The sequence below is a fragment of the Python bivittatus genome, unplaced genomic scaffold (assembly GCF_059951505.1).
Source record: "Python bivittatus isolate LINGU-HERP-01145 unplaced genomic scaffold, Pbiv_v1 ctg000020_np1212, whole genome shotgun sequence".
NCBI lineage: Eukaryota > Metazoa > Chordata > Lepidosauria > Squamata > Pythonidae > Python > Python bivittatus.
The window spans coordinates 119,784,683-119,811,244 of record NW_028277030.1 but is presented as its reverse complement, the minus strand read 5'-3'; the positions used below and the strand labels follow the sequence as shown (position 1 = coordinate 119,811,244).

Here is a 26,562-nt window from a genome sequence, read left to right as displayed (position 1 = left end):
CATAGCATTTAAATGATAAAATCATATAAGTGAATGACTAATGCCATACATATCTGTCTTCTGATGTATGTTTGGAGACATAGGATGAAATGCTACAGTGTTAGCTTTGCTAACTGGCACTGCAGTCCAACTAGGTAGTAAGTCCAAATGCAACTGAAGACACAAGACTGGAGAAAGTCTCTGTCAGCCTAGAACAGAAGCCTTAAAGTGCTCTTCAAAGAGCTCCTAGGAGGAGAAAAGGAAATGACATTTTTTCTTCTCCAATCTTTGTAATTTCCTCCCTTTATACACTAAGGCTGCAATGCTACAAGGTGCTACAAATGAAAAATAAATCTCATTGAACTCAATTGTCTAGGAATGCTGGGTGTGTGTGTGTGTGCTACAGTTTCTCTATCCTGATCCAAATGAATAGGTGTCATTCAGTGTTATAGGGAAAAATAAAGCACTCAGTACACATATTGCAGCTGTACATTTGAAAGAGGTACTTCCACCATGAAAGATTCAAACACAGCACTTTTTTTCCAATTGCTGAAGCAGCCGCATCTTTTGCAAGATTCACATAGTTATTCCGAAAGTTGTTCCTGGCTATCTTCACGTACAGGTGTATTCAGAAGCACTTCTCTGGGTATAAAGAGAAGCCAAATATCTCTGGAAGCACATGCATGCAGAGACAGCCAAGAAGAGATCCCATCACATAGCTTGTTGAGCACTTTTAGAAGGCAACTGAAATCTGTTTTCTTTGAGCACAGTTTTAATGAAGTTGGTCAATGTTTGTTTAGTCTTTTTACTGGATACTTTCTGAATCTGCTTTTCTATTATTATCATTTGTTGTGGTTTGATTTAATACTAAATCTGTGGTAAGCCATGGTCTGGGCCCAATTTTAGGTGGAAGAGCACAATATAAATGATTTTATAGAAAAGACATAAATGCCTTGGGGATTCCATTAGACTAATGATGACAAAAGAGCACCCATCCAAACTAGACATGTATTTGGAGCATAGGCCCTCCATAGATCACATTTAATGGCTACAAGTACAATAGATGTAACTAAACTTTGACACCAGTAGCAGTATAAGTCCTACAAGTTTAGAGCTAAACCCTGTAGTATCCAACAGGGCCAGCTGCTGTCAAGTATTCACAGAACTGCATCCTAAATATTAAAACCCCCTTCTATAAATTTCTCCTGTTGTGCACATATATTTACTTAGTGACAGCTGCATTAGGTTATCAGTGCAATCAAATGAATGCTTCATTCATCACAAAATTAAGTGTAGATTTTTAAAGGAACCTGGGAACTTTACATTAGTGACATTTCTGAAAAGAATATGCACAGATCAACTAAATGGAAATGACCAAACAGGATCTCAGGATCCATCTGTGGCATTCTGATTGCTTGAAAGGGTGGTATTCAATTACTAACTTTGTGAAGAAAGGAGGGAAGTTTTGTAGTATTACAGTACATGAAGTAAAACTATACCAGACTGGAAGTGATCTCCAATCCAAAAATTAGAACTACTACCTCACTATTCCAGAAGTCTTTAGTTGGAGACTCGGGGTATGTTTGCATTAAGAATGAAGTTTCCCAACTTGAAAAGCATACACTTCAAATCCAGCACTATAAACTATTAACTGTGTTAAAAACTATTACCCTTGGAATAAATCATTTGTCTGTGCTGATCAGTCAACAGAATGTGAGGTCTTGTTAAGTGCCCTCAAGGTTTGCCACCTGCATAACTTATCCTGTAATATTTATTTCAGTCTGTTAATTATATAGTCAATCAATTAAAAGCAAGGAATTAATCAACCTCAAGTACTTAGTAATCTATTTTCCTTCTCTGCAGGTTACTCTTCTGATGTCATTTAATATTTTCAACAACGCTTTATTGCTCCTCCTGTTGGAGGAGACTGATGGAGGGAGCACCCTTCGCTTACAGCAAACTGAAGGCCTGGCATTTGCATCTACACAGGCCGCAATTTCTCCCACTTGCCCCTCTTATTATGACTAAGGCTACATGTGAATGAGATTAAAATGCACAATAATAGTAACATCATCAGTAATATGTAATTTGTCTTCATGACAGTAAGTTTAAGCAAAAAAAAAAAGCCATCTGTAATTAATATTGATAGAATATATATATTTTTGTTATCTATTTTCAATACTCTAAGTGAACTAAATATTAGAATGTCAATAATCTTAAATTATATTATATAAGCATCACTGTATCAAAATTTTTTTTAAAAAAAGAGCCATCTGCTGGTAGGAATAAAACTAGTTTTCTCCAGACAGCAGACATTTAACTGAGAAAAAGTCCCATTGTACTCTGTGCCATTTCTTTCTAAGTCAACATACATGGATTTGGACTGCATAGTATCAGTGTAGTAATTAAGAAATAACAACTTATTGTTCCATTGGGGAAATTAGTTTCAACAAGCAATTCAAACTTTGGTTTATGACAAGTCTTTGGTTAAGCTCTTTTTTACCCCCCCCCCCCAAAAATAACAGAGAAACGCATGTCAGGGGCCCCTTGCAATAATCCAGGTCAGCTCTATATAATTGTGCAGCTGCTTTTGGTTTACCCCCTCATCTTCCTTCTGTCTCTTCCCCTCTTTAAGCCACACTTGAGTGCTGCTGTCAATGCGGCACCTCATGCATTATGTAAGAAGCACTGCGCCAGCTGACTTACCCAGTGCAGAGGTCCAATGCAGACCTTGGCAGCCAGGAGAGGGACAGTAGGATCTGCAGGACGTAGCTTTGCACATTCTCTGAGCACTGAGACAGCATGAGCAGACTGGACGAGGCAGGCAGGAGAAACAAGAGGGAAAGGATAAGATGGTTAGATAATGAGCTATAAGATACACAAAGGTTATTTGTGCCAAATATTGCCTCTTCGAGATGAAGTGTTTTTGTTGCATGAATACTGAGACTTAGATTCACTCCCAAAGTACATCTTTTGTTTTAGAAGTCTTCTCACCTCTTGACCACCACATCTGTGGGTGTCCAGATCAGGTATGGTTTTTGAAAAGCATGAAGTGAGCATTCTGCATTTGTTCAGAGATATCTCTGTATTATATTATTAGCTCTGTTTCATAGCAGGTCCCTAACAAAGGAAGAGCTTCAGTTCTATGGAAAAGCATTGGAAATATATAGGATTCTGCAATATCTGTTTAGGTATAAATATAAATGTTGAGAGGGAAAGAACAGATAGGAATCCTAACAAGTTACAACCTGGAGTTAAAATGTAAAACAGTATTTAGGTCCTAGACTCAAGGAAGAGAAGCATGATCTATAGGAGTGTCTGCAGAGTACGGTTAACAAGTCAAGAGGGTGTCCATGATGATGCAAATGAAGCTCCACCTGTTTTTTAATGTGCATTGTGATCTTATGTGCATCACAATGCACATTAAAAAACAGGTGAAGCTTTGATTGCACCACCACAACTGCCATGTTGATTTGTTTGATCATACCTTGAGGACACTCCAGTGAACTAGGCAGACATCACCCAAGAAATATACATCTACACTCATAAACACACCCACACCCACAGAGCTCCCTCTTTGAGCTAAGTGCCACTTTCAGAACAGTTCCTCTCTTGCTGGATGTGGTGCAACTCTGCCAAACATTTTCTTTAAAAGTAGGAAGTCCTCTTTCATTTGTAGCCATGAATTTATAGTATTGACATCTCAGTAGATAAGAGAATGGACTCATAAGTGAAAGGCAGCAAGTAAAAGAACCCGACAATCTTTAAAATGTCTGACAGTAAAGTACAAGAAAGGTGACACTGTGAACTTTATGGCAAAGGATTACTTGGCACAAAGGACCAGATACCAGATGCTGTCCTGTCTTACACATTTTGAAAAAAGCAGACTCTTAGAGAATTAGACTGTATATCAGTGAAATGTCAGAAATTATTTGTACTATATACCAGTAAATGTCATAAATGATTTCCTTGGTAGCTTATCAGTATGCCATAATAAACATTACTATTGATTCTAAACAAGCAAAATTACTGCTATTATGACACATGTTTATTTTATGTTAGCCACAGTCACCAACGCAACTGTAGGGTATACAAGAAAATAGGGATTAAAAGCAGAAATACAACACTGTAAGAAACAGATACAGGAGATCATGTCACAGAACAAAATTACCATTTAAAAAGCAATCACCATGTGGGTTATTACTCTCTCCTAGTGCCTGCCAAAAAAGCCATGTCTTTGTGGCTCTCCTGAAGGTCATTAGGGTCAGGGCTATAAGGACTGAAGGAGGGCTGCTGTTCCAAAGGGTAGGAGCAGCCACAGAAAAAACATGTCTTTTGGATCCTGCAAAACAGTATCACTTCATAGTTGGGATCTGGACTGTACTGATCCTGCTAGATCTTACTGGCTGGGCATAAACCACTGGAGAAAGGCAGTCCCATAGGTAGTCAGGTCCCAAACCATGCAGTGCTTTATAGGCAAATATTAGCACCCTGAACTACACTTGGAAGGAAATGGTACCCAGTGCAGCTCATGAAGTAGAAGTATCACATGGGTGAACTAAGACATGTCCAAAACTACTCATACCACTGCATTCTGGACCACCTGTAGCTTCTAACTGGTCTTCAAGAGCAGCACCATGTAGAGCATATTGCAGTAATTCAAACAAGAAGTGACTACATCATGAGTAACCATGAGCATAATTGGCAGACCAGAATATTTGTGCAAAGGCCCTCCTGGCTACAGCAGCCAGTTGCTCTTCAAACAATTGCTGAAAGTCCAGGAGAACCCCCAGATCACCAGCAACAGGATATATTTCTAGTCAGTCTTGCTAGGTTTGAGCCCAAGTCTGTTCTTCCCCACCCAGACCCCAACAGCCCCCAGGCACAAGGACAGGGCCTTGACAGTTTCACCAACCTAGGCTTGATATATACAGCTGTGCATCATCTGCATATTGATGATACCTGTCAAAGGACCTTGTCTTCCAGCCTCATGTAGATATTAAATAGGATTCGGGAGAATGTCAAGCCACAAGAAATCCACAAAGGAAGGGCCTTTGGGCTCAAGCTCTCCTTCCTCTACCAACACCAACTGAAACCAATCCTGATGAAAGGAAGAGAACCAGCAGCCCCCAACCCCAACTCCCAGAGTTTGTTCAAAAGGATACAATGATCAATGGCATCAAAAGCTGCTAAATAACCAAGTAGCAATCAGGAACTGGGCTTGCAGCTGAGGGGTGGGTGGGAGCTGCGCAGTGAAACAGGAGAGGCTGCTTCACTGTGTCATTCTTTTCTACCATACGTATTAGCTGTCTCATACTCAGAGGAACCACTTGACAGCTGATGCATACAGTGGATGGGAGATGTCTGCTAAATCAGTCTTTACTGGGCAACCCTCCAACCCATTATCTACCAGCTTGTTTTGAAATACTTTTGGTATGCTAAGACCCTGTACTGTACATCTCCCTTACCCCACCAATCAGAAATGTGTGGCTGCAGGTACCACGCAGTCAGTACATGTCCCCTGTTCTTTTGCCCTCTGGAAAGGAAGAAAGTATGGGGTTCAAGGCAGAGGAAGGGGTATGGACAGTCCCGGATAAGTAACTGATGAGGGATTCATCTTGTTCCCTCTGAAATACCTGAATGTGCTGCCCCCCAGCAACATGGGAAGTTCAGCAGAGTGTCCTTACCCTTAAGCTGTGACTGGTCAAGGGAAAAACACTACTTTAAAACTGGAACAACTAAGGACTACTTAAACCTGTCTCAGTCATGGACTGAGGATAAAATGAAGGCATCATCATGGGCACACTGCAGAGTAAAAGAGATTGCCAGGACCTTTTCACGCTGTGCTTTGATATAAGTAGGAAAAGGCCTTTGGGAACAAGGAAATTGGCAAAGGCAGCCAAAATGTGCCTATCCTCAATATAAATTACATATGTGATAATAATGGAGGGAGAAGTGGGATGTGCCAGGAAAAAAGGCAGGGTGAATGATGCCATTCTGAAATCTAATTGTTTCTTTCCCTTCCCACTCTCTCTGTTATCTAGCCCACATCATATCACAACAACCCCCAGCCCCACAAATCTTCTGAATGTTCAGTATGTTCAACCTTCACTGGGCTGGTTTGAAGGTTTTCTTAAGAACTTTCCCCTATTTTTCGGTGGGGAGGAAGAAGTCTGCAGTTTTGGAGTTCCTTATCCTTACGCTTCTATCTTTCTGTTTTGTGTGAGAGGGAATCTATTTTCAGCTACCTAAGCCGTGGCATGCCCAGTCTGAGCTTCATAATAATAATAATAATAGAATAGAAATCTTTGTCATTGTACTACTTGTACAACGAAATTAAATGCCACCCCAGTGCAGCTTTAAAAATATAAAAACCATAGAACACATAGAACACATAACACACATATAACACAACTTTCACATTCCATATTGCACAACCCCTGATGCTGCATTAATACTGCACTATACGATAGAATTCAGTATAGTTACAGCTCTAAGATAGAAGCAATATGTGAGTTACACTTTTTATGTTTAAATCAACTTGATGAAGCTGTTTTTAATGGGCTTCTGTGATACTGAATTCCAACTGTACTGATCAGTATGGGTACAAGTGTGTAATATACATGCATATGATTTTGTCTGATACTAAAATGAGTGAGAGATGATGAATAATCATATGAGAGCTATATATTAGAATAACAGTGGAGTACACACTATTTGTGTAGGGTCTAAATAATCAGATAATTAAAATGTTTGTGTTCCTCAGTCAGACTGTGGGTGGAAAGTGCATTGTTTGCAAGGTTCACTGCAAGATAGTAATAATTAGACTTATTAGTGATTAGACTTTAAACCCCAGAAGAATTTCAATACAAATTTTCTATCTAGATACGGCTTCCATATTTGGGTCCCTCTGATTAATGCAGGTATGGATATATATCAATTCATTTGTAAAATCAAACATACCTCTCCATTTTGGATTGCAATGTTTGCTCTTAATTTTCCACATCCTGTCTGACATTTCTTCTTCCACATCAGTTGAAAAGGGACTTGTAACAAGGGTTTTGGGGGTTTTTTTAAAGCAAGAAGTCTGCTGGATCTGACAAAAAGTCTACTGACAAAAAGGCCAGCATCCCATAGTAGCTAACAAGATGGTTCTATTAAGACACAAGTAGGTCATGTGGGCAAGAGCCATTTCCCACAATTAAGCTTCAAAAACTAGTATTCAGAGACATACTGCCTTTGATTCTGAGGACATCATAAGGTCATTGTTAATAGTAGCCATTATAGCAATATGCTACCCCCAGAGGCATGACTCAAAATGTTCTTGGCTAGGAAATCTGGAAGTTATAGTCCAAGAAATTCAGAAGACACTAGGTCAAGGAAGACGGGAATAAATATATGTATGTTGATTATACACACCTCATTATAATCTCATATTTTGTGTTCTTCACCTGTTACACTTCAATGTCAATATGGTTTTGGTACAGATTTGCCACTATATCTAGCTGATGGGAGCAAACAAAATTGCCAGTGAATCAGTTTTAATGCTGTTTGTTAAACACATGCAAAATTTGCACAATTCTGAGGTAAACCCAATCCTGATACTCCATATTTTTTGTTCAACTCACAGGCTATAATCCAGGCACTGCAGCAACAGCTTCAGTTGGATCACAATGATTTTGCTGAATTTTTCAGGCAACTTTGGAAATTTCCATGTGCTGCATAGCTTTGAAGAATAATCTCTCTCTCCATTACACTTGTCCCTACACTCCTTGCAAAAATATTGATCCACAGAGTATCCCCTGGTTAGCTGACCTTTGTATATCTGTTGGTTCAAGATTTGATTACAATCTTAACTTCTTTTCCTGCTTGTGCTATTTAAGGAGCTTTCTAAAACCCTTGCATCCTTCAGGGCTCCTGACTGCAATGCAAAGACAAATGTTTCTCCTTTTTTTTAGTGGGTTACTTAGCAACCACACTAAGCTTTTGTAAGGGAAGTAACAGAAGGAGCCTCCCAAATCAAACCCAACCCTTGCTGCTGCTGCACTGGAATTACCACACACACACACACACACACACACACAGAGTTCTCTTTGATGGTCTAGGAGGCTTTGTACTGCTCTTGCAAAACTTTAAACATCAAGATAAAAAGATAGTTTTGCACTGTAACCATATTTTTGAGCCATTTCATTTCTGCCATAGACATCGATGTTGTTGTTGATGATGATGATGATGATAAGAATATATATAGCTGATGCTTCCTGGGTATGTCAACCATGGCAAGGTTTGGGTGTATGGTCAGAGCTGGAGGAAGCAACCATTTCCTTTACTTGAAGGTCAGGTGTAGTCAACAGCATCCACAGGAAACCAAAATGATGCCAGATGACGACACATAGACAGTGACATCAATTGCATCACCTCCCTTACATACTTGTCTCCCAATGTCTGACACAAATATGCAAATCATCATCCCTGACTCTCTTTGCAGATGCCCTGCAGATACCTACTAGGAATACCTAACACCTGACTCTGTGTTCAGTTCACAAGCTGACTACAAAACTGATTTTGAACTGCAGACATCATGCCATAAACTACCTAGCTTTTTTTTAAAAAAACATTTTCTTGCTTCTTCACTATCTTAGGAGTTTTGGAGTAGCTCCTTCCCTGTTGAAGAGCTTGTGAGAACTCAAAAATCTGTAAACCTTTTTCTGTTATTGTAGTTGGTCCTGATAACAGCATTAACCAGCAATGGATGCTAGATTTACTTTAATGAAGCAGTAATCTCTTTTCCTTTTCTGTGAGTAGTTGACTCTCTAAACTGGGGGCTAATACATTCAGATTTTTTTTTTGCTAGTATTGTTGAAATATATCAGGACTTATATCAGGACTTGACTGATAGGCACTAGAGTACTAGGCCAGTAATATAGTTCTCTACCAAAGTATGTTTCTCCACTATTCAGGAAGAGGGTGAAGCCTCAAAGGGAGGAGTGATGGCCAAGAGGGATGAAAGACTGGACCTGAGCTCCAGATACTACAGCTATCCAAGGTCCTGCAACTCTAGTTTGATTCTGCCTGTCTGATTAGCAATGTATAGACAAACTTTAGGACTATATGACCTTTCACTCTCTCTTTTTCTAGACTCAGATTTTCCAACAACAGAGCCTCTGTATGGCTGGTGTGGGTCTTCCGGGCTGTGTGACCGTGGTCTTGAAGTCTTGTTTCCTAACGTTTCGCCAGCACCTGTGACTGGCATCTTCAGAGTGCAGGAGCACAGACAGGAGCAGTTCTCTCTGTGCCCAGGGTGAAGTGACCCTTCTGTGGGTATTTATAGAGATCTGGGGGGGGGGGGGGTTACTGAGTGGCTGCTTGTTTTGGAGTCAGCATCTGTGTGTATTTTCCTGGGGATGAGGCAGGGTTTTTTCCTTCTACTGAATTGTTAACGAGGGGCTGCTGGGGGTGATTAGCAAGTTCATTGTGTGAACTGTTCACATGTCCTGGTGGTTGAGCTGAGTTCGTTGACCTTTTGCAGGCTGTATTTTTCAGGATTGGTAGCCAGGTTTTGTTGATTTTTAGACTCTCCTCTTTTTTATTGAAACTGTGCTGGTGTTTGTGAATCTCAATGGCTTCCCGGTATAGCCTGGTATAGTGGCTGTTGGTGTTGTCCAGTATCTCTGTGTTTTCAAATAGGATTTTGTGTCCAGTGTGCTTGAGAGCATGTTCAGCTACTGCAGATTTTTCTGGTTGCTGTAGTCTGCAGTGTCTTTCGTGTTCTTTTATCCTGGTATGGATGCTGCGTTTTGTGGTCCCAATGTATACTTGTCCGCAACTGCATGGTATGCGGTATACTCCTGCAGTGGTGAGGGGATCCCTTTTGTCTTTTGCTGATTTTAGCACTTCTTGTACTTTTCTGGTGGGTCTGAAGATTGTTTGGAAATTGTGTTTTTCCATCAGTTTTCCCATGCGGTCTGTGACCCCTTTGATATAGGGCAGAAATACTTTATTGGTGGGTGGCTGTTTTTCTTCTTCAGTCGCATGTTGCTTTCTTGGTTTGATGGTTCTTTTTATTTCATTCTTGGAGTAGCCATTCGCTTGTAGGACCCAATTAAGGTGGTTAAGTTCAGAGTTTAGGAATTGGGTTTCGCAGATCCGATTGGCACGATCCATGAGGGTTTTGATAATGCCTCTTTTCTGACGTGGGTGGTGGTTGGAGTTTTTGTGTAGGTACCGGTCTGTGTGGGTGGGTTTTCTGTAGACTTTGTGTGGTCTGGTTTGCGTATGACCAACGTGTCTAGAAATGGAATTTGGCCATCCACTTCTTTTTCCATGGTGAATTGTATATTGGGGTGGATGCTGTTTAGGTGGTTCAGGAACTTCTGTAGGTCTTCTTCATCCTGACTCCAAATTGCGAAGGTGTCATCCACAAATCGGAACCAGACTGTTGGGGTAACAGGTGCGGTTTCTAAAGCCCGTTTTTCAAAATGTTCCATGTAGAAATTTGCTACGACTGGGCTCAGGGGGCTTCCCATGGAAGGGGGCTTCCCATGAAAGCCTTCGACAATACAGAGCCTCTGTAGTTTGGGAGGATAATAGTGTCCCTCTTCTATAGACTTAAAAAAAATTTTTATTGGTAAATTCATTGACACATAAGGAAGACATATCTGGTTTGACCCACAGTGACTGTTCAGTAAGTCAATAAGGGGATATGAACTCAACTTCCCTCTTCCAGGCCTAAAGCTGTATATACTCTAGTTCTAAGCAGGGGTGACAAAGTTCAGGTCAATTTTATTTAATTATCAAATCAAATTAAATGGTTGGGGAGCTTGTGGCTTCCCAGATGTTGGTGGATTACAACACTCAGCATCCCATTGGCCACACTTTCTAGGACAGGAGCTTGAGTTCAGCAACATATGGAGAACCAGATTCCTTTCCCTGCTGTAATGAAATATTCAATGTACTGTATGTATGTATGTATTTTGTGATTTTGAGTCATTCTTGACTCCTGGAGACTGCCTGGACAAGTCCTTGCGGTTTTCTTGGCAACATTTTTGGTTTGCTATGCCTCCTTCCTAGCTGGCTTTGTGCCTAAGGTGGGACCAGAACTCACAATCTCCCGTTTCCAGCCTGATGCCTTAACCATTATACCAAACTGGCTGTCTCATTATATATACCTTTTCCATATTGTTTTTTTTTTTTGTCTTCATTGCTTACCATTTCTTTCCCATGAATGTGGGTGTGCACACATCGACACTCCTACCAGCAGCTAAGGAATAGACATTATGAAGCTGCTACAGCAAACTCTATCCATGAAAGCATATGCCATAATACAATTGTTAGTTTTTAAGGCTGTTGCTTTTGCAACAATCCGGTTGCAGTCTCTGAATACCAATACACTCTGTTCAAACTATATTAAACTGCAGTGGAGCTCCTCAATTTTGTATAACACTATTTTTTTTAATAAGGCCAGGAGCTGAAAGTGAAATAAACAGTGGCAATGGATTGCAGAGAAACCTCACAGTACCTTCTCTGTGGAATATTCTTTGCCAAAATTGTAGTGGTTTGGCAAACATCATTTAGGAACTGTTTCATTCTCTCACCCACACAAAGCCTCCAAATAACCAAGGTATCGGCAAGAGCAGAGCATCTATTTGCAAAGCCTCCTCTTCATGTTGCCCAGAAAATATTTCAGGAGTCAGTTAAGTGAAGCTGTCTTCTTTGCTGTCTGTATTCGGAGACCTCTACAGAGAAGCAGCATGAGAACATACTGCAGATCATCAGACCCCGTGCTAATAATCAGAGTGGGTTAATGCATAACATCAGTATGATACAAAAGCCTTGCTGGATGAGACCAAAGGCCTGTCTTATTCAGCACCTTTCCAATTAGATGCTCCTGGATAGGCCTCAAGCAGGACAGGTGAGTAAACCCACTAATTCCCACACTGGTATTAGAATGTGCTGCCATTCTCCTGAAGGTAATAGTTTCCTGAAGATAACAGGCATCTATAGTTGCTATCATATTGCTATGAATAGCATTATCCTCCATGAATTTGTCCCATCCCATTTTAAAACTAAACTAAACTAAACTAAACTAAACTAAACTACTCAACTCAACTCAACTCAACTATCTCTGCGCCTACGCAGCTTAGTTATGCTCTGTGAGATTTTTCACCTTTTGTCTGTGAATCTCCCACCATTCAGTTTTACTGATGACCCTGGGTTCTAGTATGATTAGAAAGAGGAAGAAAAACCTATTTGCTCATACCATGCATCATCTTATAAACGTCTATCGTATCAGCTTTTACTCATCTCTGTCTCAAATGAAATAGCATCAGATATGTAATTTCTCTGTTGCAATGTCCAAGTTTAACATCCACAAATCGTGGAATGAATTAGAATGAGGAACAATTAAAACATTGCCAAATTGATGGGGTTGATGTTTTTAGAGAACAGTGGACCATGTTAGAAATATTCACTTCTGTTCTGCCTCCCCAGTTTCAAGCCTCTCAGCAAGCTTTGGCCTTCCCGAGATCTTGCTGCCTGTCAATCATACACAAAGTTGCAGGTTATCTGGGCTCTTCATTCCCTGAGCTGCCTTTCTTGTCGTCATCCCCATTTTTCCTTCTTGCTAGCACCCTGTCCTCTCACACAGAGTTACCAGAATTTTTTTTTTTTAAAAATGGTGCACCAAGGAGAAATCAGAAAAATCCCCTACCACAATAACAACTGGTTCCAATTCGTTGGAAATGAAATGTTATCTTCTTCCCCACCTTGGTTGCCTCCAAGTTATGTAATAGTACAGCCAGTCTCTTCCTGGATTAGACAGAGGAGGAGAGGCAGGGTACATAAGGAACAGTCCCTGACAGAAGACAAGTGCCCTACTTGGTATAACTGGGCGTGATGTTTGCTTTCTTTTCAAGCTGATCCCCTTTTTCAAGAGATCACCCTTGACAACTGAGAACCATTTATCCTAGTAATGAACTGTGGGCTAGCACATTCTTCCTGCTTAAGACATCATGGTCTGGGCAAACACATGATCAATAACAACTATTACAAATACAGTTTACAATAATTCTTATTTTTGCTATTATTATTCTAATGACAACAGGAACAACAGCTATGAGTACATAATCTTAAATCAGGGGATTATTTCACAGTCCTACTGAGTCACTATTATTGTTCTCACCAAAAGTGAATTATTTTCCAAAGGCCCACCAAATGAATTCATAAAGAAAGCAAATTTGAAACTTATTATTGATTTGCCTCATTATTTCAATTTAGATCTCTGACTTAACCATGTTTACATACTGTGACTCAAGACATTTGACTGATTTCTCATTCAAATAAAATTAATATTATTTGGATCTTGCTGATGCTGACTTTATGCTAGGTCTGGAATACTAGTATGTAGAGATTTAACAAAATAGCTTTAGGGTTCATTGTGGGCATATACTGCATACATCAGTGATCATGATTGCTGGGATGATGGGAGTTGTAGCTTAGCGCATTTGGAGGATGCTAATAAGAAAGAATACAAGTAGTCCTTGTTTAGCGACCACTACTGGGACCAGCAACTTGGTCATTAAGCAAGCAGTCGCTAAGTGAAATCATGACTATGCTTATGATCTTACTTTCCTTTGCTTTACAGACCCATGAAGGTCATAAATGTGAGGACTAGTTATAAAGTTATTTTTTCATCACCGCTGTAACTGAATGGTTGCTAAATGAAGCAGATGCAAAACGAGGACTAGCTGTACTCTCAGCAAGTGGCTAACTGGAGCTGGGCTTGGGAGAAAAAATTACAATCCTTATCTTTTTGACTTTGAATTCAGTATCTGTTGAAGTATAGGGAGATATGTTCCTTATCTCCTAGAACGATACATTTATAGAGGCAGGATAAATCTTGGAAATCATCTAATCGATCTCAGCAGTCAACTTGCAGTGCTGGATACTGATATACCATCTTTGACAGATGATGCCCACTTCTGTTTAAATACTTCCAGCAATAGAGAGATCATCATTCCCCAAGTCAGCCTGTGTCAAGTAAAAAACTGAAAGCCATGGTTAATTTGAGCATAAAGAAGAAACACTTAGCTCTGTCTCTAAGCTGTTCTTGTTGAACAGGAAGGTAGAAAATAAGGGAAACAGAGTCCAAACTTCTCTAGGCTTGGTAATATCTTGTAACAAATGCCACTTTCTTTATCCCTTTTGTGCCCTCGTTAAATGTGCCTTTTCTGTTTTGAAAAAAATGAAGACCACGTTGAAGTTCTTAAGCTCTTTTAGTTTAGCTTTTAAGAGTTCTTCTCTTTCTAGCTGTCTGATTTGTATTTACAGTATATCTAGACATTCCAGTAGAGTACAAAATATTTTAATTATACACATAACAAATGCCCTGTAGATCCTGACTATGGAATATAGTGACAGTTCTTCTAAATATGCTGGAGATCAGAAAAGATATCCAGCAAACTATTTTAAAAAATATATCTTAAGGAATATCTTTAAAAAGATATGACTTCCCCACTTATTTGCATTTAACATATATACAAATCCTCAAACGATTCCCTTTTGAGATAAGCAGTGTTATGCAAAGTGCAAACGGGGATAAGAAATTGTAGAAGTAGTAAACCAAATAAATTAAAAAATGAGATAAGAAAAAAAAAAAGTTAAATCTAGTTTGTATCAATATCAATCACTATGACTCTCAATATCTTTCTATCCTTACTAACCATCCTTGCTTCCATTATGCCCACACATTACTTCTTATGTAGCCTTTTGTTCTTTTCATTTCTTCCCTCTCTTATTGTGGATCTCAAAAATTCCATTCAACCATAACTTCCTATATTCCCCTTCCTCGTGTTGTATTCATTCTTCCTTCATATATTTGTTTTGCAGTTTGATCCTTATCCATTCTATCTAGCTCTCTATATGACCAAAGCACTCACTTTTATGTTCCAACTGCGTTAAGCATCCATTCATTCTTGATCCTATCACTTCTGGCTTTACTATCCACACATACTTCGTAAGGGGACATCATTCCATGCTCAGTTTTGAACAATTTGCTTATTCCATTTATTCTCAGGCACTCTTTACTTCCATCGTATACCGCTCTTTTCATACTCAATAACCAACTTTCACCACCAGATTCATGCAAATCATTCCATAATTCAATCCTATTCACTTTACCTTATACTTTCTCTAAATCAACAAATACATAATAAGCCTTCTAACATTTATACATGTCCCAATGCCTTGCTGAAGAGGCAAACCGATGGCCGGTGCATCCCTTGTCCAGCCTTGACTGTGGCAAAATAGAAATGCAATTAATACTGCATTACTCACATTTTGCACATTATTACCTCTTGTAACTTTTCAATCAAAATTCTGTCAAACTCCCTCCTAGGCATACTTAACAAACTAATCCCCTTATAATTTTTTTTTATTCATTCTTGTTACCTTTCCCTTTGTTTAGAACATAACATTCCTCCAGTTGTAATTCAGTCTTCACGCACATGTTAAGCAAGTTACACAGCCATTCAATAAGCAAGCCACATTTATATTTTAACCTTTCTCCAGTTACACCATTATACACCCACTACTTTACCATTTTTTGGCATTCACAAAGGATTTATGACTTCTATTTATCAATTGTTTTCTTGGTGACTAATATTTATAGCTATTTTACTCTTTGACATATCACTATAATTTTCCCCTACAGATCCCTAAAATAATTCTTCTAGCATTTTCTCATCTTTGTTTCATCCCAAATAATTTCATCACATTTATTTTTAATTCTGTTGTTCTGCTGGAGGTTCCTTGTTTTGCCTCTGTGCTCACTTCCAAAACAACTTTTATTTCTATCAAAATCACTTTGCATTTTTGTACCCTTTAGCCTTAACCATTCCTCAAGTTTTTAATTACAGTCTTTGCAACTATCTTTTTCTCTTTACACACATGATACAATATCTTTCTCTCATCCTTATTTTTTGCAGCATTCTTTTAATGCGTTTTTTCTCATCCAGAGTTTTTCATTATGTCATCAAGAATCTTTTTTCATACTTCAAATTAATGTGACTCCACACACTTCTGTGACATTTTTCATTCTGTTCACAGCAGCTTCCACATCCTCCTTCCTTACATTCTACTTTCTTTATTAGTTGGCAGGTTAATCTAACCTCTAATCCTTTTCTAAGCAGATACTTACCAAACAGTCATTATTCTCATTCATTCTCGACTTTCTACATAGCCCAATCACTTGTTCTATATTCTCTCATCTTATTCCCATTCATCCATTCATATAATCTAACAGAGCAAAATTTCCCCTGGATTGTTCTCATTCAGAATTGCACAGTTTCTTCCAAGACTTATTTCTGGATCTTCCATTATTGTCATTCACTGCAGCATGACATAGAAGTATCACCAGGCTATGAATTCCTATTTTCATATGCACCCACAACAATTTAGAAGACACCAATTTTTATTTTCTGATATGCCTTTTACTCCTTTCATTCATAATTAAATGTATACCTCTCTACATGTATTCATCAACTCCATAAGATCAGACTACCTTCATTCAGATCTACTGTATTATATTCTTTTTCTTTCTCTTTGTTTCATAGACACACAGCATATTTGGTTTTCTTTCTTTCATTTCATTTGTTAATTCATACTCATTACCATTTACTCCTTTTACATTCCAAATCACAATCTTCTATATGCCACTGTCAGAAAGAGATGGGTCCAGAGATATTGACCTCCACTGCTCAACATGGCTTTGGTGAATAAACATGTTCATATAATGCATTTTAGTAAGACAGAAAGATACACACTACCCTTAGCATTGCATATAGCATTCCTTGGCAATGGTTTTTTTTTAATGTAAAGACCCTTAACTGGAGTGCCAATGTTAATTATCAAGATTCAAACAAGTACAGAAAAAGTATTTCCTCTAGTGCTGCAATCCTACAGAAAACCCATCCTTTCACTGGGATGAAATATTGAATTTGTCCCTCCCTCCTGCTGTTAGATGCATGTCACAGTGGCTCCTTCAACCAGTGTGTCATAAATACCAGCAGCCAATCCTGCACAAGCTCATTGACTTATTAGAGAAAGGCCTGGGCCAGAAAGTAGCTTGCTCTGATTCTCACTCTGCATCTGACTAGCTCTAGCAAACATCATAAATTCTTGAAAGATTTGAAAATCCTATATAGATACACAACACCCTTGAGTATAATTTACAAAGTTGCTGCCATTTTTTCATGCATGCTTCTGATTAGGGAACGGTTCTTGAAATTCCAGGCCCATGTTAAGTATTCTCTTTTACTCCCCAAGAAGGAAGGATATGTAGAGAATGAAATTGGAAAAAAATCTTTAGCTAAATCTTTACCTTAATGAAACTTAGGTCAATCTGCCTGAAAATCCTGCAATGCCCAACTTTGGAGCTCATTCAAGAAATTTAGGGCTCCAATGCCACCTTTAATTTGGAGTTCCTCCCCCCTTCCCTCTAGATTAACATTGCAGATGGATTCTGCAAAATGAGACATTAAAAGTGTATATGGAAAATAGAATACCTGCAGAACCTCAACTAAAAATTAAAGATTATCTTAAAAAAAAAATTGGATGTACAAGTCACTATGCCTTAAAATCCTGCTTAGGAAAATGACCCCATCAGTCTGATCTACCTGTTGAATAACATAGAACTGTGCTAATCCATGGACAGGCTTCGTCCACCAGAACCCTCATCAGTACAAGGCAAACATGGGCTCTCTCTTGGGGCAGAGCAACAGAAGCAGACAGCCAAACCCTCTTCATTTTTAAGACCATAGCCTGCTTCAACCTTTCCGCTGCTTAGGGGGATCTCACTTTTGGGAAGCCCAATTCTGCTGAACATGCCGTGAGCCCTTAGCTGGGTTTCTCCCTCCTCACTCCCAACACGGAAGACAGTCAGTATATAACTATAGTCATTATTCAGTTAGCTCATTACTAAACAATATTCAGCTTGGTCTCATGTTCTGATCTGCTCTCTACTCTACCCCACGCAATTATCTGCCCTGGAAGAAACAATCCATTCATGCAAAATAAGACTTTTTTCCCCTAGGCTAACTAACACATGATGACATGGCCAAAGACAAAGATGACAGGCTAGATTCAAAGGATCAGTGGGTCACCTGAAGCTTCAGGCTTGAAGTTCTCCATCCTGACCCATAAGATAGTCTTAGTTAAGGGAAGTCATAAAAGTATGTTTGGATATATGAATATACATACATCTTGTTAGAGACCACCTTTCTGTTTCACTAATGAGCTGACCAGCAAGATGAAGTTACATTAATGTTGTCATTTTAATAACTTAATATTTTAAATGTAATATTTTATTGAGAGATAAGCAGAATGGAATGCTGAATTAAAACAAAAGGGCACAACATATATAGACCAAGAGCAGATTCTCTGCTTATACTTAAAAGAAAAAAATTGTTTTCAAAATGTGAAGGTTTCTGGGGAAATAGAAGGACTCATCAAACTGTTTCTGTGATATCACAGATTTATGAGTCCCATTCTTGGTACTACAAATTTGAAAGAAAACCTCAGATGTGAGATCTTGTTTTTAATGAAGCTTGGACTTGGCTGTGGTCCAGGGCAGATAAAAAGAGATATTTTGCTTTTAGTGGCTTCACAGGATAAGATTATCTTTGCTCATCATTCTCTGCCCCTACCCCTGAGTCTCTAGCATCATGATACATAGCATAGTAAAAACTGTAATTTGCACAGTTCTCCCAATTATATCTCTCCCTCTTGAATATAATATGAATCTCTTAGGAACACTTTGGAAGTAGGATTGAAACACTGCCAGATGGAAGAGGACATTTCTTCTGCCAGAGTATTTCACAGAGTGATAGAATTCTAGAGGTGAAAGGAATCACAAAGATCATCTAGCTGGCTGGGGAATTCTGGGAGTTGAAGTCCACATGTCTTAAAGTTGCCAAGGTTGAGAAACATTGATCTAGTACAATCCTCTGCAATATGCAGGAAAACCAATTAAACTATCCTCAAGAGGTGGCTATCTAGCCATTCTTAAAAATCTATAGATATTGAGACCCCACAATCTCCAGAGGTAGACTTTTCCATTGCTTTATACGAAGGACTTTTCCATTGCTATCAGGAAGTTTTTCTTTACACAGTCCTAATATTAATATGTAAATGTGGTATTGCTCAATTCCAGAATATTTAATAAGTTTAGGAAGCAACCTGGAAGAGGGCTAGGCAGAAGACAGATCTAAATCTTCTGGTTGATCTCTGGGTAATTTTCATATATTGGCAAAGCTTTCTGGATCCCAATTCTTCAACAACAAAAGCAGCACATTTTTCCCCATTTAAGTTTGGCTGCTGAAATTTTAAGGACAGAAGAAAACAAAGTAAATTGTTGTCAAACTTCTGGTAGATTTTTTTTTTTAACAACAAGAAGAAGCTTGGATGCTTTGGGACTGGGCATATATGTTCATCATATTTTTTAAAAATAATTACTTGACATTTTCTTTAGCTTTACACATTTTTATACTTACCTATAGTATAAGTATATACTGTAGGTATTCTCTGAGTATACAGAACCTACTATCTTACTTTTGGTTACTTCTGTGGAGTCCTTGGGGTTCTCTGAGCTCAGTTGTCTTCTTGCAAATGTTTTGTTACCTGGCTAGGTAACATCTTCAGTACTAGAATGGAGTGGGGTTTGCTCTCTGTTTATATACAGTGGTTTGCCCTGCCAGGGTTGATATGTGTTTGTGTGTGTGTGTGTGTGTGTGTGTGTGTTTGTTTCTGTTTTTCCTCCTGGTAGTTCTTTGATTAGGGTATTGTTTACTGCATGATTGGCTGCCTGGTGATAATCTTGGTGTTAATCTCTGCTTATCTGGGTGATGATTGCTGGTGAGATGTTCTGGTCTTTTGTTTCCTTTGTATTGCCTCTTCTGAATAGTGTGTAGATGTTTTGGGTTACCTTATTAGGCACTCAACCACCTATATTCAAAAAGGATGGCCATCGCTACTAATATTAATATAGGAAAAATTCAAAAAGGAGGAGAACTTCTACTAATATACACTTGTACTCTTATAGCACTAATAATTCAGATTGCATTTTGTTTTTAAGTATGGATAACAGCAATAATTCCACCTGTGTAATAGTCTGTTTGCTTAAGTCTTACCTTACCACAAGCTGTCATGGTCAGAGCCAGCTGGTACCAGAGATGAAATTCACCAAATGCGAGCTTCATTGCTCGTTCTAAACACTGGGGAGAAAAAGATATACAATATATGAAGAGAGAGAGAGTATGGATTTTAAGGGAGCCTGAATGTTTACAAATATCACAAATTAGCAAATGTATAAAAAGGAGGGAGCCAGAAATCAATAGTCTGCATCATTATTATTGTTATTATTATTTTCTCTCTCTTTTTATTTTTCAGGTATTTTAACATTTATTAAATTTGCTTCATCTATCTTTTATTTCCTTTTATCAACACATACAAACCCACAAAAAATAATAATACAATAGAGATCTTAATATTAAGTAATTGGTTTCAGACTGAAACTATTCTCACATAAGTACTACTTTGGTATGAAATGCAGTAGTCCTTTTTTATGTTATACTCAATTTTGGATGAAAAGTTAAATAATTTTATGCCTGCAATATTGACATCCTAAAATGCTATTAATATTGATAGAATTTTTACTTTTTTCTTATTTACAATACTGTATGCTTTCTAAATAATAGAATGTTCATAATTTATAATTATAGTACATAAATATAATTACACTGAAATAATACAGTGTATCAAGATTTATAACATTACAATAAAAGAAAAAAATAATATAAACACCTGCACTGAGTTTTTATTCACTTGTTTATTTTAGGTGCTTAAGCATTCTACCATACCTTCAACATTAAAAGTTGGCCTTATAATTCAAATTCCTATGGAGTCATAAATATTATATATAATTTCTTCATATACTTCTTGGATGTATTGGGTACTCTTCAACAAGTATTATAAACCAAGGTTGAACAAAAGATGTTAAACATACATAGTCATATATTAGTATATTAATGCGAGTATATTGTCTCTAGAGAGACAGTGTGGTATAATGGTTTAAGAGTTGGACTGGGAGCTAGGAGACCAGGTTCCAGCCCTTCCTTAGACACAGAGGCTTCCTAAGTGGCTTTGGGTCAGTCACTTTCTCTCAGCCCTAGACTGGGATGGTTTTTTTTAAAAATCCCAGAAGACAATGGCAAATGGCAAACCGCTTCTGTAATGTTGCCAAAAAAACTGTATGGACCAGTCCATGAAGTCACCAGGAGGCAAGATTGACTCAAAACATGTATGTGTGTATTATTGTTGGTTGCACAGTCAGCCAGATGTTTAGACTGGATTTGGCATTTTTATCCTCCTCCGGTAAAGGTACTCTTGCAGGATGTAAGCTGTTCCAAGTAAAGCTGCCTTTTGCAATTAACTGATAGTGATTTTGTCAATGCCGATGGTCTTCAAGTGGTGCTCCAGATGTTTTGAGATTGCACCAAAGGCGCCTATAACTATTGATAGTCTGTTTGCTTTCTTTTGCCAAGTCATTCTATTTGCAGGTCTTTATATTTTGTAATTTTCTCCAGTTCTTTCTGTTCTATTCTGCTGTCTCCAGGTATTGCAAAGTCCACTATCCAGACTTTTTTGTCTTTCTTATCAACAATTGTTAAGTCTGGGGTGTTGTGTGGCAGGTGCTTGTCTGTTTGAATTCTAAAGTCTAACTTATTATTATTATTCTAAGTTATCATCATCATCATCCCAGTCAATCCACTTCAGAATGAAAGCCTCTTTCTTTAAGATTATGGACTGTAATTTACTATTCTGTTCCTGTGCAGATTGGTTGATAAATGTTTTTCAATTTCCCAATCCAGGGCTGAGAGAGAGGCCTAAAGTCACCCAGCTAGCTTCTGTGCCTAAGGAGGCCTAGAACTCCTAGTCTCCCAACATCCTTAACTAGTACACCAAACTGGCACTCTATCTCTCTCTGTAGAGAGTAAGGAAGAGTAAGATCTTGATGGAGATATGCAGGAACTGTTACCTAGGTAAAAGAGGCTGAAACATTTTTTAACTCCAGAACAATGAGATAACATTTGGAAGAAGTTCAGGCAGATGCCTCCCTAATTCACTGGGGTGTAAGAAGGAGGGGAGGGATAGCACAATCAGATTTGCAAGGTTGTTGTCAGTCTCACTAGGTAGACCAGAGCAGGAAATAACTCCACAGGAAGGCTAAAATGATTTTTTATTGAAATTGGTGATAATAGCAGAATCTTGCAAGCCCGATTTTGCTGTACCTCCTCTTCCTTCTTATAGTTACCTTATAGAGGCAGGTATCTATCTGAGCCACTTCCAAAGGTTATCTGGATATTCTGGCCTTAAAGAATGGTTTAGTTTCTGTTGCCTTGGCAATGGAGTCTGCATATCTCCATCAAGATATTTTTCCTTATTCTCTCAAGGTCATCTTCTTTACTCTTGATACCCTCTATATTCACTTGCACTTAATGCCACAATATAGTTGATGCCACATATTTGTGCAAATTGATATGTATGAAGGATGGTGCACATGAGACCTACTCAGAGTAGGCTGTGAAGGCAGAAAAAGTATTCTAGAAAATGTTAGCTTAGGCAACATGATCAAAATGAAGATTTCAGAGAAGATACAACAAGATTCCCAAATGACCAATGCTTCCCAGACGAACTGGATGAGGCAATGGTACTCTTGTTTCCACAGTTCCAGGAGGCATGAAAAAGTGCCAAGGTAGATTAACCAAGCCTTGTTGCATTGGTTAAATCTTGTTGGAAGTTATAAAAGTCTATGGGATCTGTAATACTTTGGAGCCATCATATAGAATTAGAAATTGTGCATGGTGGATGTCCTGCCTTGATTATTCTGGAGCTGAAGCTTAGTCTGGCCAGCTACACTTTGAGTTGGATTGGTATATGTGGGTGTGTATATGTCTGAGTGGGTGAAGCTTTTAGTTTAGAAAGTGAACAACAGAAGTTATAATCTGCACTCTTTTTTATGTGTCCCAAGTCTTTAGTTAAAAAGAACAAGTACACTAGAGGTGTCATAAAGAAACTATCTTTATGACCCTGTATGTGACAAAAGTAAATCAAGATCTGCTAATAGCACTCTTGGTGATTGCAGGAGAGTAGCAACAGATTCTGATTCTCAGATGTCTAACAGTAACAACAACTAAATATGGATCCTAAAAAATAATGCTGGGTGGTGTTAGGAGGGAAAGAAAATAAGATGAATGTGTGTGGGAGAGAAATTCTAACTTTGGTTCTAGTATGGATAATAAATTATTGGGCTTACTGTATACTCAGAAGCACCATATCTCTTACACCTTAATATATCAATTTGCTTCACTTATGCAATTATTTTGCAGCTGGTTCAGGTTGGTGTGTGGATGTTGGAAAGGATTTAGAATGTAACAAGGGAAGGGAAGGGAAGGGAAGGGAAGGGAAGGGAAGGGAAGGGAAGGGAAGGGAAGGGAAGGGAAGGGAAGGGAAGGGAAGGGTAGGGTTCTGGCCAGAGTTGCCACCTGTCATTGAGCAGAGTGTAAGTCCAAGAAGACTCCCAAATTGTGCACCACCCTTGAATGAGAAAGTGCAACCCCTTCCAAAGTTAAAGATGAAATATTCCTGGAATCCGGTGTCTATAATACCCACAACCACTTGGTCTTGGTTCTCTTCCTTCCTTTGGAGCCAGTTCCAATTGGTGTGGTTGGGGGAGAGAGGTCACTCTCTAAGCCCTTCATTTGTGGGATTCCACAGGGCTCGATTCTGTCTCCACTCCTATTTAGCATCTATATGAAAGTACTGGATGAGTACTTATCCATCAGTTTGGGGTTCAATACGCAATTATATATTTTGACATCCAAGTGAGGCTATCAATCCTGTCCTAGTGCCTGGAGGCTGTCCAGGCCTGGATAGAGAGGAACAGTCTTTGACTCAATCCTACCAAAACCAAGTGGCTGTGGGTATTATAGCCACCGGGTTCCAGGAATATTCTATCTTTAACTTTGGAAGGGGTTGCACTTCCTCATTCAAGAGTGATGCACAATCATGGGGCTTACCCTTGAAGACAGCTCAGAAGCTTCAACTTGCCCAGAATGCAGTGGTGCAGGCAGTTATGGGCATGCCTTAGTATGCCCATGTGATACCTCTGCTACATCTGCTACCTTCTGGCCAGCCAATATGAGCTCACAGGGTTAGCATGCTCCAGTTCCTTCAATCAAACAGTGTCATCTATCAGAACCCAGGAAGCATGCCTTCTCTGTCATGACATCTGCCCTCTGGAATGATGTCTGAGATGTGAGAGCATTCTGGAGGGCCTTAAAGACCTGGCTGTTCTCCCAGACCTTGAGCTAAGGTGGCTGGAGCCCCCTGATGGTTGTTGGTGGTATTTGTTCTGTGTGGTCTGCTGGATTCACTATCTTGTTCTTTTGCTACTTTTGTAGTCTGGTTTTTCTGTTGTATGGTTTTGTTTTTATTGTATTGTTTTATATTCTGTTTATTCTAGTGTGAGCCATTGAGAGTCACTCTGAAGTTGGGTGGTACCAAATCAAATAAATAAACAAATAAATACCTCAGAAAGCATTACATACTGTCCTCTTCTGCCCAGAGTGATACTCAGAAGATCATAAACTGCTGATGCATCCTGGAGACTGATGGCTCGATCGTCTTTCTGTTCAGGGGCTCGGCTGATTACTGCATCCTGGTTCGCCTGAGAATGAATTCAATTTTTTAAAAAGACATTTTTGCCCAGTGGTAACGAGAAGATCAAAAGCATCTCAGAAAGGTCTTCAATCCTCACCATGGGCACAAGAAAGCATTGCACCAACTGATGCCTTCATCTACACAAGGCTAATTTCAAGAAGGCAGATTACAAAGACAAAACAGGGCAATACTATTTTCCTATGTTTTGAAAAAATGTGATCTCATAATAAGAATCATAATAGTCTTTTTGCAATGTCTGCTGTTCTCTGAACTGACATTCAAAATAATTATCTTACAATTTAATCCTATTTTTTAAAAACTTATCTTTGCACACCATTTTTAGCCTATGCAACACTTGATGATCCCAGTCTGTTCATCTTAGGGTTGTTTTACACCACAGCATAGCTGCAGAAAGTCCTCCACAATTTCACACTTGGTTTTGTTGAAGAAATAAATAGAAACATGCATATTTGCCTGGCTATATGCCACTCTAGCAATCCCTCAATCACAAAGAACTCCAAAAGTAGCAACTATATTTGAGCAAATATGAAAGAAAAAACTTGCTGGATCAAATCCAGGGCCTACTGAACCCAACCTCTTGTTTCCAACAGCAGCCTCTGGGAAGCCCACATACAGAATGGAGTATAACAACCTTCTCCCATTGCTGTTCCTCAGCAACTGATATTCAGAGGCATCCGTCACTGAGTATAATCTTAACATATTGTAAGGGTGCAGAACCTAAGACTCCAGAGCCAAAGGCAGATTCCAAGATAACCCCCTTCAAATGTTGCAATGTTCAAATGGAGAACAACTATATCTATCTATACATAGATCTATATTGTGCCTGGGTGAACACATCTGTCCCCCATGTGGATAACTACTTGGGATTTGTCTTCATTGGATTGTTCAGTTAGGGGGTGGTGTTTAATTTGTGTTCATGGAGTTTGGTTTTATTATTACTGGAAGATGGCTGTAACTACTGTGGCAGTGAAATTTATGTTGCAGTTCCCAGTGGAGGGGTTGGCCATTTTTGCCAGCTCTGAGATAATTTGGAGGTCACTTGGCTCAGCAAGAGCTGAGAGAATTAAGAGTGGAGAGCTTGCGTCTGGCTGGAATGCTGTTGGAGATGCTGGTGTTTCTGATTTAAAACATTTCAGGAAGTTCATAGATGTGGCAGTGCTGATTCCAGCAGGCTCTTGGAGACTCCTGGAAGGGATTGTTTATGGTCCACTGAAGGGTGGAGAGTACAGACTAAAGATGGAAAGTAGAGATGTTAAGGAAGATGCTGGAAGATTTTGCTGGAGATTAAGTGGCATGTACGAAATCTGAGGGAGGCTGGAGTAGAATGTTTTGTGAAGTCTGGAGAGTTTTTAGAGTTGTAGAAGAGGACAGAAAAGATGGCATGCTGGAACTGAGTGGAACTGGAGGATTTTGGGAAGTATAAGAAGGAAGAAAAGTAAAATTGAAGGAAAAGTACATTCTTTTAGTACAAACTATACTTAGTAAGGAACTTAATGGCCTAAACATTTCACTGGATCTTTTCTTATCTCACAGCCAGTCTCATTTGATATGGTCATTTGACTAATCTATAAACAATAACGAAGAGTCGGACACGACTTAACGACTGAACAACAACAACAATAAACAATAAACTGAAAAACACAGCCAGTGTCTTTTTCTTCACAAAATCTTCTTCTTCAGAAGTTAGGTACCTTATTATTGTCTCTGTTTTCTTTTTGTTAGTTGTGCATCCAGAGAATGAACCAAAGTCTTTGATTATTTTCATCAACCATCTTATAGAGCTTTGTG

The 26,562-nt window shown here is 38.9% G+C and overlaps 1 protein-coding gene across 2 annotated transcripts in view; it reads right to left on the bottom strand.

Moving 5' to 3' along the window:
- TTC7A (tetratricopeptide repeat domain 7A) overlaps positions 1 to 26,562 on the bottom strand; it is a 192,315-nt gene that overhangs the window by 125,602 nt on the left and 40,151 nt on the right. For both annotated transcript variants that reach the window (XM_088147914.1, XM_088147920.1), the window contains 3 exons: positions 24,623 to 24,760; positions 20,163 to 20,246; positions 2,686 to 2,790 (listed from right to left, as the gene is read on the bottom strand). In XM_088147914.1, coding sequence (XP_088004040.1) covers positions 2,686 to 2,790; positions 20,163 to 20,246; positions 24,623 to 24,760 — 327 coding nt within the window. The remainder of the gene's footprint in view (positions 1 to 2,685; positions 2,791 to 20,162; positions 20,247 to 24,622; positions 24,761 to 26,562) is intronic.